Source organism: Astyanax mexicanus, chromosome 7 (assembly GCF_023375975.1).
Source record: "Astyanax mexicanus isolate ESR-SI-001 chromosome 7, AstMex3_surface, whole genome shotgun sequence".
Lineage (NCBI taxonomy): Eukaryota > Metazoa > Chordata > Actinopteri > Characiformes > Acestrorhamphidae > Astyanax > Astyanax mexicanus.
In genome coordinates, this window is record NC_064414.1 from 18,235,909 (window position 1) to 18,248,459 (window position 12,551).

The window sequence follows — 12,551 nt, forward strand, 5'->3', positions numbered from 1 at the left end:
AGTAATACTGAGCTACAGTAAGTAACTGATCAAGACAGTGATTTATCAGTTTACTCATGCTTTAGTAGAGCTTAGTATCACAGGGATGAGTAACTGATCAACACATATATTTATCAGTCTGCTCGTGCTCTAGTAGAGCTTAGTAACACTAAGATAAATAACTGATCAACACAGATATTTATTACTGAACTCACAATTTAGTAGAGCTCAGTAACACTGAGATACAGTAAGTAACTGATCAACACAGTGATTTATCAGTCTACTCATGCTTTAGTAAAGTTCATTAAAAGACTGAGACAAATAACTGATCAGCATCATTCTACTCCTGCATTAGTAGAGCTTAGTATCACAGGGATGAGTAACTGATCAACACATAGATTTATCAGTCTGCTCGTGCTCTAGTAGAGCTCAGTAACACTAAGATAAATAACTGATCAACAAAGTGATTTATTAGTGTACTTACGCTTAAGCAGAGTTTAGTAACACTGAGATAAATAACTGATCATCACAGTGATTTATCAATCAATCATCAATTATTGGCTCTTGCCATGTGCTGATCAACAGTATCTATGCAGATGTGTGTAGTATGCATTTAGTAAGCAAGCACATATAGTGGTTCTATAAGTGGGTATGTATGGTACAAATATATTTTTCTTTAAAATATATATTTACTGAATACAGATTATTTTTTATACATTCTGAATACACATTGACTTTTGAATACACGAAATACACATTTAAACTGTTCTGTTTTTGGTCACTTTGGGGTGATTTCTCATTTATCAAACTGGGTATATATATATATATATATATATATATATATATATATATATATATATATATATATATATATATATACACGGCATTGTGACCGGACATTTTCCATTGAGGAAAAGTATACAGTCCAGAATTCAGCTTCATCCTTGTCTGGCAAACTGACCCCTATCTCATATTTTAAGCTGGATGCGTGTTGCATTGTTTGGTTCTATTGTGATGTTCATTGTTGCTTTCTCTATGATTGCTATCGTTCTATTTTCTGGATTACAATAAGCCCGAACTGAAATAAATTGCCAGGCAACAACACTGTCTATCGTTCCATAACAATGAACAATGAAGTCAGTTCTTCTATTTTAAAAGAGGGAGTGTGGTAATTTTCTCTTCTAGAAAAACAACCATGATAAAGATGTGACAAGCAAGTTTTACTGCCTTTCACCTTCCACTGTGAACTAAGTAAAACTAGGGATGATTGCACAAACAGAAACATCTGAAAGTATATGACTCATTTTGCTTGCATACGAGCTTAACTAAACTCTGGCCTGTGGGTTTGTGCACATACTCTATTTCTGGTACACGGTGTAAGGCACAAAGGAACAGAATGTATTTGTTGAGATCAAACACTTACGGAACAATGTTCGATGCGAGACGAGACGACGCAGAACAGTGAAAAATCAAGGGTATGCAGAGTCACAAAGGTCAGACAAATAAGCAACAACAATAAAAGATTTGAATGAAAAGACTACATTTAATTGGCAAGAGGTTGCAGTCTGTTAGTGGTTGAAATCTCCCAAAAGATGGAACACCATAACATTGACAGTGGAAGCATGTACAGAGTCATAGTTTGGCAAATAGAAACTGAAAGCAGGAGGGCCTGGTTACAGAGGTTTTGGGGATTCCGAGTGATACCTCATCAATGACAGCTTACAAATATACACACCATGACCCTCAAGGATCATAGGCTTACTGCTAGATCAGGAAGGTCTCCCAGCCCATTTATATGGCTTCGAGTCCAAGTTTTACCCTTGAAATTTCATACAAGTATTGAAAAAAGCCCCTTCTTATGGTGTGGAATCCCTGACCCCTAGACCTTATAATATTGTAGCTCTTATTAAAAAGGCTTCAAAGTACTGTGGCACTTCAGATAGATTGTGTTTTCCATATCTTACCGTCAAAAGAAAAAAAAAAAGAAAACAACAAAGGGTTCAGAGGGTTAAATCGGCACATTAGATACTGTACAGTATTTGTGATTGCTCAAAACCACCTGACCTGATGTCCTTGCCTTGTATAGAGATCTTAAAGTCTGTGCTTTAGTATATAGTCTCTCCGAGCGCTCGTTCTCTCTCTCTCTCTCGTTCTCTCTCTCTCTCTCTCTCTCTCTGCTGTGGTAAATACTGAATACAGACGAAAAATGTCATGATTTCACACTGAGCAGAATAATCGCTGTGTTTACCAATGAGGAGCCACTCAATGATTTTGTGTGATTCAGAAAAGTGCCGGAGTGGAGTGCACGGATCGTTACTCTGTGTGTTACCCCTAAGTGGCCCTCAGAGTAAATCCACTTGGAACAATCAGTCAGCTGAGAGACGACGACAGGGAGGCAAGGCAAGGCAAGGCTACAAGTGGTTGTTCTTGGAGAGGTACGCGATAAGAGCCACCGCCACGCCCACGTAGATGCCTGTTCCGATGGTGATGGACAGCACGGCCAGGAAGAGAGCCCGCCTGGAGCTGGAGCTGGCCTGGTAAAAGTCACCCTTGGTCACCGCCTTGTTTGTCTGATGAGGAAAAAGAGAGAGAGACAGACAGAGAGCGAGAGAGAGAGAGAGAGAGAGAGAGACAGCAATTAATCAGTGGATGCCGTGAAAAAAAAAAAAACAAGCACAAAAGATTATGTGGAGAAAAAAACATGATGAAGGAGAAAGGCAAAGGAGAGAAAACATGGAGTAGAAATTAATAATTGGCCTCTCTCCAGCAGCTGACTGACAGGGGGGATCTGCTAGAGAGTGGTTGCATAAATAATTAGAGTGCCATGATTCAGTTCTCTCCTAAGGGCTCCTGAGCCTTTGAAGTTCAGGAAATGTTGCCAAGATTAACGACAGTTTCCGTTTTTTTTTTTTCTTGATGAATTCATTTATGTCTCAACACCCTGCTGTAGCGTTGCTTTTCCTCTCTTTCTCATTGGCAGATGTCTCTTTCTGACCCCTATCTCTCTCTCTCTCTCCAAAAAAAAAATCCTTCTTCTTTCATTTGTTTGATTTATTACGTAACGGTCAGGGAGAAAAGCCAGGCCGTCCTCTGTAGCCTTTTAGCTTACATATTTTGCCCAAGCCATCAAACAGGCCACAGCGTGCTAAGCCTGACCTGATGTGGTTAATTATCAAACCCAAGCTCTAATCTATCAGGCAATCATATTAGGGAAAGCCAACCCAGTTGCATCACGAGGTATGCGAAAAGCAGATTACTACATGGCTGCGAGGCCAAGATCATAAAACATCAAATCAGAACGGTCTCTGGGTCAGGGAAGAAGAGGTGGGCACAAGAGGATTACATTTTATCCCATTTTTCAAATGGAAATCCTGTGATTTTTGATCTTCTAATCATTCTAAACTCAACTGGTTTCCTTTGTTAGGGGGCTTATAAAACAGTAAATTATCACGGGAACCTACACAATAGAGAAACATCATACAGCTGGCTTAGTAATTGTTGATGATCAATAAAGAATAGGATCTTGTACTGGCAGTTGCATTTACATTCTTTACAACATACACGACACAGCAATAACCTAGTCTGTACCACAGAACTTTATATTACAGATTTACATATATACATTTATATTTATTTTTTATATTTTTTATACAGTTCCCTCCAAAAGTATTGGAATAGTGAGGGAGATCTCTTTATTTAAGCTAATATGTTTGGGATCATAAGCAGATCCTATCTTTCTCCACACATTTGCCTTTCCATCACATTAGTAAAGGTTAATCTTTGTCTCATGAGTCAATAATCAGTCTACAGGCTTTTCTCTGCACTTGGCAAATTCCAGCCTGGTTTTACTTTTCACCTCATTAATAGTGATTTTCATCTTCTTTCTGGTGAAGCCTCTGTGCTTTTGTTCTGTGAACGGTAGATGGTAATACCTTCACTCCTGCCTTCTCTCACAATGTTTCTGTTATCAACTGTTGCGGTTTTCCTTGATCTACCTGTTCAACATCTCTTACTTAGTACACCAGTGATGACTTTCTTCTTCAGGACAGCCCATACAATTGTTCTGGCTATGGACAATATTTATGCAATTGTTCTGATTGATTTTCCATCTTCTCTCAGCTTCACAGTTGCTTGTTTTTCACCCATAGACAGCTCTCTGTTTTTCATGTTGGTTACTCCTCTAAATATAAATGCACTGTCTTTAGATATTTAGAGCTGTTTATTGTTTGAATAATCAAAGCATCAGGATACACCTGGGCAATAAAACACACCTGACAGTCACATGTACCAATACATGTGTACAATGTTTTGCTTATAAGAAAAATGGATGCATTCAGGCAGAAGGTGCTATCAAATCCAGATATTATCTATAATTTAATGTAAAATACTGTTCCAATACTTTTGGAAGGGACTGTATTTTATTTCCATTCTGCTTTGAAGTCACTGCTCTCAGAAGAGCAGTCTTTAAAGTAGTATTATATTAGAATCGTTATTTTTTGCTAGTTGACTCCCCCTTATAGTTGGGGAGTGTAATTTACTTTTACTTCACTGCTGTAAATACAAATCATGCTTTGAGTTCTCCTTTATGAAAAGCTGTACATATGCATCGGTTCACAAGTTGAGAAATACAGAAGCAATAAAGAAGTGAACGAAGGTTGTGGACTTAATGTTTTATAATTTTCCAAAAATATGATCTAGTGTGTCACAGTTCTTATGAGCGGTCCCAAGCTGCTTCACCAAAGCTCCACAGTGCAGTAGCAGCATTCTGGCCAGCAATGGTTAAGACAGAGATACACTTCTCCCTATGATGGTCAGTGGAGCATCAATGTGATTCTGAAGCTGTGATTTGAATTGCTAAACAAAGTTGCTACAGCAAAAAGGCAGAAAAATGTTAAGTTATTGTTATTAAAAGTGCAGTGTTACAAACAAAGCACATGTAGACTATGGCTACATTATGTTATCAGATTATTTAGTAAATATTACTTTAACTTCAGCTGGAGTAAGCAGACTAAGGGTAATTTTTCTCTATGCTTAATAGGTAAGATATCAAAACTCTTTTCAGCCTTTTACATGTTCTTTCTCTCGAGGGAGGACAATTTTCTGTCTGGAACATGCGCAGGGTAGGAAGCGAGGAAGAGGCGGAGTGAGTCAGTTACAGAGCAAGCTGAAACAAAGAGAGAAAACACTGCAAATAAAACTGGTGCTGAAGTCTACCTTAATACAGATAACTAGTTCATTATTTATTCCTCCGACCAAACAGAAAAAGTGGTCAATGACAGCAGAGCCACTGAAATATTCATGCGCTCTCCCTGTTGAGTCCCACAAGATAACCGCAGGCATATCAGCTCAGCATACACAGCGCTTTAACATCCACACTGCAGAGCAGCCAGGAGATGAGACAGGGCCAGAGAATAAAAACGCATTCTTGCATTAATGTCATTTTGTTCACGCAACATCACCCAATATAAACCAAAATTTATAGTCAAATATCAGATGTGTATTTACAAGAGTAATTCAGTTTCTTAGTGAAAATGTTAAAAATGTCAAATTCCCTTCAGTTTTTTAATCCTGTTATGATACAATTATTAGCGTCATTGCTGATAAAAACAGTATTTTTTCCATGTACTTTTTAACTTAAATGCAGCAGTTGATACAATAGATCGTGATATTCTTATGTACTGCTTTTTCGAAGAACAGAAAAGAAAACAAAGTCATTGACATCTATCAGACTGGAAAATGTTGTATTTCATTCAAGTTATTTGTAAGACTTTGGCATTTTTGTGGGAAATTAGTCTAAAATGGCATGGACACCTCATCCAAGAGGTCACAAAAGAACCCAGATCAACAGCTTAAGAACTGCAGTCCACACTCGCCTCAGTTAAAGTCAGTGTTCATGATCCAATAAAAAGAAAAAGAGTACTTAGTAATTTGTGTAAATGTGTGATATACTAATATGGTGTCCCACAGGGTTGTGTATTAGGCTGACTTATTTTTTCTTAGTACGTGCTTCTGGCCATATTATGACAAGAATGGAGTCATGAAAACTATGTTATCACAGCTATGCCAATAACATACAGTAATTACATATTTCCAGAGAACCAAATGATCCAAAGGGCTTCACATAAAGCTTAGCTTTCTGTTAGTTGATTCATTTTATTATTTCCTTTCAAACATGTTTTACAAACTCATGCTGCTTTCAAGTCCTCCTCGGTTCAAGTGTTTTTAGACGGGTGGAAATCGGAAAATGATTTTGTTTATATTTTTTGGTCTATATATTTTATATATATATATTTATAGTTTATTTTATCTACTATAATCCCCTTTCATCCCATTAGAAACAAACATCATACTAGACTTTTACGTATTGCTAGTGATTTTATAAGTTAGCTAATAAGCAAATAAATTAGCTAATAACAACCTGCAAGTGTTTAAGTTTTGTAGTAACAACAGAAGTATAAGAAGTTTACGTAGCAATACGAACTGTCTGCATCAATTTATTGACCTCTTTTTAGCGACACCCCCCCCCAACTGGGAAACTCGGGGCTTATCTAAAAGTTTCCCACTGGTAAATATGAATGAGTGGTGGCGTTCCTGTGCTCTCATCTCATAAAAATAATATTTCCGACACGACTTGAATTCAGCATCAGTTACCAATGCTTTGTGTCTAGCCAGATTTACATCTTTATTTTATGATTGTTTACTGTGTGTGAGTGAGTGAGAGTGCACTGCTAATCATATAACATGAAGACATTGGGGAATTATACTACAAGAGATGCTGAATGCTCAGTGTACAGTGCCCAGCTCTCAGACTTAGAAACTATGGGGTGTACTGTGTACATACAAATGTAGCTTATGTCTGTGTGTGTCCTTGTTAAAGATCCAACTTTGTGGCACGTTCTTGGGCGTAAACATGGTTTCATTTTGCATGTGCGTGTGTGTGTATTTGATTGTGTGTGCGGGGAACAGTTTCTGATTGTGAGCTTTGCAATTAATTCATTCTGAAAATGCAATCCATTTCACCTTCACTGGAGTGTGCAGTAATTTCAGGGATGGGAATTTGAGAGTTGCCGCCAAGGTTGTTGTGCCAAAGTTGTGTGCCAAAGTGTAAGCGACGCTGTTGGAGTGTCTGCCAAGGAAGACGCAGCAGCAAATGCCTATGGTGCCATTTCAAGCACAGTTAAGACTAATGGTGGACGTTTTAAATTCCTGGTCGTGTGCAATTTAGCTTAATGTCCGTTAAACGTACATACAGTACACAGTGTATCTCTATTTTTCATTCATCCTCTGTGGCATCCTTGGTACTTGGGGGCTTTGCAGCATCTGGGATGGTGGGTGGAGGCAGAACTCATCCTTTCTCTAACTGATGAGGTGATGTAATAAGGCTCTCAGTGATATTATCATGTCGCATTGTTTGAAAGGCAAACAATCCAGCAGGCCAGGCCGGAAGGCTCACTGGTAAACAGAAGCCTCTCTCCTAGTCTTTTCCCTGTAGCTCGGCAATACAAACCCAGTCAAGAAGATTTGTGTAATGCCTTCTGCCAGGGCATAAATTTTAGCTCTTGAACCCAAGAGGCAGACCAGCGAGTTGTTATCTCTGGCTCCACGATCCATTTATTTTCTTGGCATATCGCTCAAATGTTCCCGACTCTTTGGAAACGCCACATAATTCGTTGCGGGACCATGGCTATGGTGGTTTCAGAGGCATCCTGCGCTCCTGACCAGGCAGGAGAAATCAATTTATATCCTGACATTTCTGTCTTTAAGGGACAAGGCTATGAAAAAGATTTATAACCGAAACCCAATCACATGTAGATGTAAAATTCAGGCCGCAACATTACGATGATATATAGACTCTTGTCCTGGCCAACCTGGCCTGGGACAGAAGAGCATTCCTCACTCGGAAACCGTGAGATTTATACCGAGCTGCCGAGCGCACCGAGCATTCGCCATGTTCAGGCAGACGTCAGAAAAGTCTGTACTTTGCGAAATTAAATGAACAAAAAACTGAAACTGACAGGAAATCCTCCATATAAGCTTGGAGCTGACAGTTCAGGGAGCTAAACAAAAGGAGTAATCTCCTTAAAGAGGGCATACAACTGCTGCGCTGATATGTAAAAAGAATTATTTGTTATCCTTGCAAAGAGCGAGAGAAAGAAATGGCAGTTGCTCTCTGTAATAGGATTTCCCTCCATATATTAGGGATTGCATTTTTTCCTCTGCTTTTGAACTGTTGTTATTGAAATGGCCCTGGGGTGGCATTTTGCCACAGTGGAAACGCAGCTCCAAACCAAAGGGCAATTCTCTTATGATTAGCGTGGTTTGGTGGAACTCGAACATGCCTGCCCTAATGAAGGATTCGTGCGAACACGGCACATTCTCCTCTCACTTTCCGCCGTGCAAAGCCTGAAAAAGGGGAGATAATAACTACAGACAGTGTCAGGACACATTGAGGCCAGACCGCAAAATACTGTTAATCTAAGCTTAATGTTATCATCTCGTAAAAGCTTTGAAATATTCCCATTAGCACACACAGACACACAGTTTTTATGAGAGTGCATAAAAAAGGCACCTTCTTCCGTTTTTCTCTGACTGCTACTGACATTTCATACAAAACATGTAAGCCCAGCGCATTCCACATGCCTGTCAAGTAATAGGTCAGCACTGCTATAAATATACCATCCCATCAAACAAAGCAAACCATGAAAACCTTTCAGATTTATTTGCAGAACAGACCTGTAATAGCCTGCTCGAAGTTTATCTACGGACAGCACAGCGATGATGGTTTGACACGTCTATACACAGTGCAGAATAATAATAATAAAAAAATACAGTAGACAGAATGTCCTCTCGCTCAGTGCAGCTAATGAACACAGTTAAAAGAAGATATGTGAGCACAAATTTGGATACTGTCTTTTCTATGCTTTCCAACCACTGCAGAGATTTGTTAATTCCAGAAATACATTAGCAAACATTGGTCAGTACATGTCACACAAATTAGTACAATTCTAAATTCAAAAGTTTTAGGACACCCCCATTTTTCCCTTTATTTTTGCGATTTAAACTTTTCAGGTCCACTCAACAACTGGAAATGGTACAAAATCTTACAACTTTCACAGCCTTAAAGAGAAAAAACTAATACAATTATTAGCCTAATATTGATTAATATTAATTAATAAAATATTAGCCTATTGTAAAAGTATATTGAAAAAATATGTATCATACCAAAAAAAAAAACATTTTTAAAAAGGGGGTGATTTTTGAGCAAACAATTCATTGTTTCACAGCTTACAGCTGTTAAGTAGAAATGGAAATAAACTGAGCTGCCTTGGAAATGGATTATAAAAATGTCAGTTTACAAAGCATTTATCTACAGCATTTATCTATAGTATCTACAGTGCTGGAACATATTGCGTTACTGCACTCTCTATTGCTACATTTACACACTTACACAAGGCACATTCACACTTTCAACATCATAACTTGAAAAAGGCACAGAAACACAGAGAACTCTGTAACTATTAAAAGTATCAGTCATTTCTTTTGAGAAATTACAGATAATTACAGATAACCTTCAAAATACTCTTGGAAACTGAAGAAAATTGATACAGTAAGAGTCAGTCTGGCTGACCCACATGGCAATTCTTAAAGCTCAGCTTTGGACATAATCTCTGTTTCAGCAGTATAGAAAACAAATAGAGGTCTGACAGGTGCAGTAAAGGATATGTGATGTGTGACAACAAACTGTTCATCTTGGTTCTAATCACAGTGTCTCCACACACATTCATTAGTCGTCTCCACCAAGACAAATGCAGAATGGCCCCACTATTATTATTTTTTTTTTTCAAATTGAATTAATTTTATCAATATTTTTTTTCTTAGTTTTTGCCATAATATGGAATAGAACATTCCTCAAATAGAGCTATTTACTGTATACCTGTAACTCTACCTCTACACAACTTTAATACTGATGCTCTCAAACACATTAAGAGGCAAGAAATTCAAGTAAATAACTCTTGACAAGTTCAGCACAGCTGTTAACTGAAAGCTACTCCAGGTGACTCTACCACATTAAGCTGACTGAGAAGATCAACCCAAGATGTACAAAGCTGTTATCTAAGCAAAGAGGTACATAATTTGAAGAATCTGAAATTTTAAACAATTCTGTTTTAAATTATTTTTTTACTAAATAATCCCATGCATTTTTCTTCATAGTTTGAATTACATAGTTTAATATTAATCTGCAATGGAGATTTCTTTTTATTTAAGATGTGTCTGTTGACTGGTACTACAAATATAGAATATGTGGCCATTAAGTGTTGATTAGATAAACAAAATATTGGAATTTTGGATTGTAATTGGCTTTCACATGAACTGCACAATACAGCTACAACCACTTTCAAACAGCCTTTCTCTCAGAAAAAGATTCAATTAACCCTCTCATGCATGAATTATAATAAACTCAGTCAGGATTTTTTTTCTAAGTGTTTTTATACATCCTTAGGGATGTAAAACAAGGTTTGAAAAAAATATATATTCTATCTTTATTCGATAAAGAAATATTTATCTGTCCACTCAAGTGTACTTCATGCATTTTTTGTTGTAAAAAAAACACAAATGTAATTCAGTTATACAGTTGTAATATGGTATTCTGTTGGAATAGTGGAACTGAGGAGGATATTGTGACACAAGAAAATGTCTCTGAACCGTAGAACCTTATAGAATCTTGATTGTGACTGGTATTATCATACTGTATTCTTGTCAAGTCTCTGAACTGTTAAGTGAGCATATTCTCTTATAGTATTTTATAGCATGTATCATATTTCCTGTCAAATCATGCTTGTTGCTAATTTCTGAGACTGCATGCAGATGTACTTGGTTCTTCGTGTGCTGGCATTTTATACTTTCTTGAGCTGGGGCCAGTGGTTTCCAGGGGCATACTGGATATTGGGGTGCCCTTAGTTTCAACAGCCTCATCTCCTTCATCTCCGTTCCTCAGCCTCAACTCCCTCAGTAACATTTCCAGACTCACCTTCACTATCACTGCTTGACCCTACTTCTCTGCTCGCAACTGTCTGTACTGGCAGACATTCCTCAATTAAAGAAGTTGATTTACAGCCAAAACATTAAACAATATGAATTATTTTAAAAACAACACTGGAAGTAATTGACATTGCATAAAAGTTGAAAAATAGCTAATGATGCATGATGTACAATTAAGTGGACAGATGATTAATCTACAATTCCCTCCAATATAAAATCAAAATTTCGAAAATCTTTACATAATATGTCACCTTAGATGTTACTTGATGTAATTATATATTTTTTACCTGCAGTGATATAATTTTATAAAAGGTAGAAACAAAAATAGCCAAGGTGTTTGGTGGTTTTCCCTGTCTGCCGGCCATCTTGATTTCATTGACTTCTTTTTCCCATTACAATGACCAACCAATGGGATTTTTTTGTATAGGATGATGCAATAGCTTCCACTACAGTGGACTATATGCAGCAGTGCCCACAATTGCAAGCATATTTAAAGAAAATTTTTTTTTAAACAGCTGTACACTGTAGTGACCTCTATGCATGAAAGGGTTAAAGGATTTACAGTCACACAATGGCAGCACACAAACCGAGGTTTTATTTAAAGAAAAAAGTTGATAACAGTTGATTTGTTCCCCCCTGCTGCTAATGTGGACACTTACTATGCAAATATGATTAACAATGCTATTGTTCTACCCAGCTGAGGAACTGTACTTAGTAATTACTGCTTCACTTTATGCACGCCTAATTAACATCAAATCAAAGCAAAGCTAATTAACAATAGCGCAGCGGCCGAAGTCGAAGATGCAAGAGAAAGATACATGAAAACGGATGCGATTTTTGTCTTGAAAAGGGCGTAATGCACTTCAAGCATCCATCAAGGAGTCAGTTCAGTGGGGCCTCCAATATTAACATGTGCTTGCATCAGACTGTATCATACAGTACAGCTCTGCCTGGTGGTCCTGTGCTGAGGTGCTTTCAGCCAGTAGAAATGCAGAGAAACAGACCACTTAAAATCTTCGGTACTGGGTAAATGAAAGAATAGAATACACCCCCACAGACACAGTAAAGAATTTCACTTTAAATGAACTATGAAAAACTGTCAGCAGAGATTTTTCTGTTTTATAAATGTACTGAAATTTATTAAGAGTATTTTTCTTGTATAATGAACTACAGTATATGGCAGTAGAATAACTGCTTTTATGGTAATTTACCGTATATGCAAGCATGTTACTGTGCCTCTACTGTATATTATACAGTAATAACCTGTTTATGCTGTAGCTTACCTACATACACTCCTAGCCCCATCCCTGCCTTCTAGAAACTTCACTTCATTTGCTAATTCAAGGAAGGTTACGTTGTGTTTTTGTTTCTTAATACAGGAAACAGTGGCCCACTTTTCTTTCCTCCAGCATATTTTATCATTACATGAGGAATTTAATTTAGCACAGAATATCAGATTTACTGCACTGCAATTCTTCCTCAGCATGAATTTATACTTTGCGCTAAAGAAAATGGTAACTTGCTCTCTTTAC

General features: G+C 37.5%; 1 protein-coding gene across 1 annotated transcript in view; it reads right to left on the reverse strand.

Moving 5' to 3' along the window:
* Positions 1–1,502: 1,502 nt before the first annotated feature.
* Positions 1,503–12,551, reverse strand: part of LOC103046560 (synapse differentiation-inducing gene protein 1) — a 52,062-nt gene continuing 41,013 nt past the window's right edge. The window contains exon 4 of the mRNA XM_007247367.4: positions 1,503–2,549. Within this exon, the coding sequence (XP_007247429.2) occupies positions 2,391–2,549 (159 nt within the window). The 3' untranslated portion in view covers positions 1,503–2,390. The remainder of the gene's footprint in view (positions 2,550–12,551) is intronic.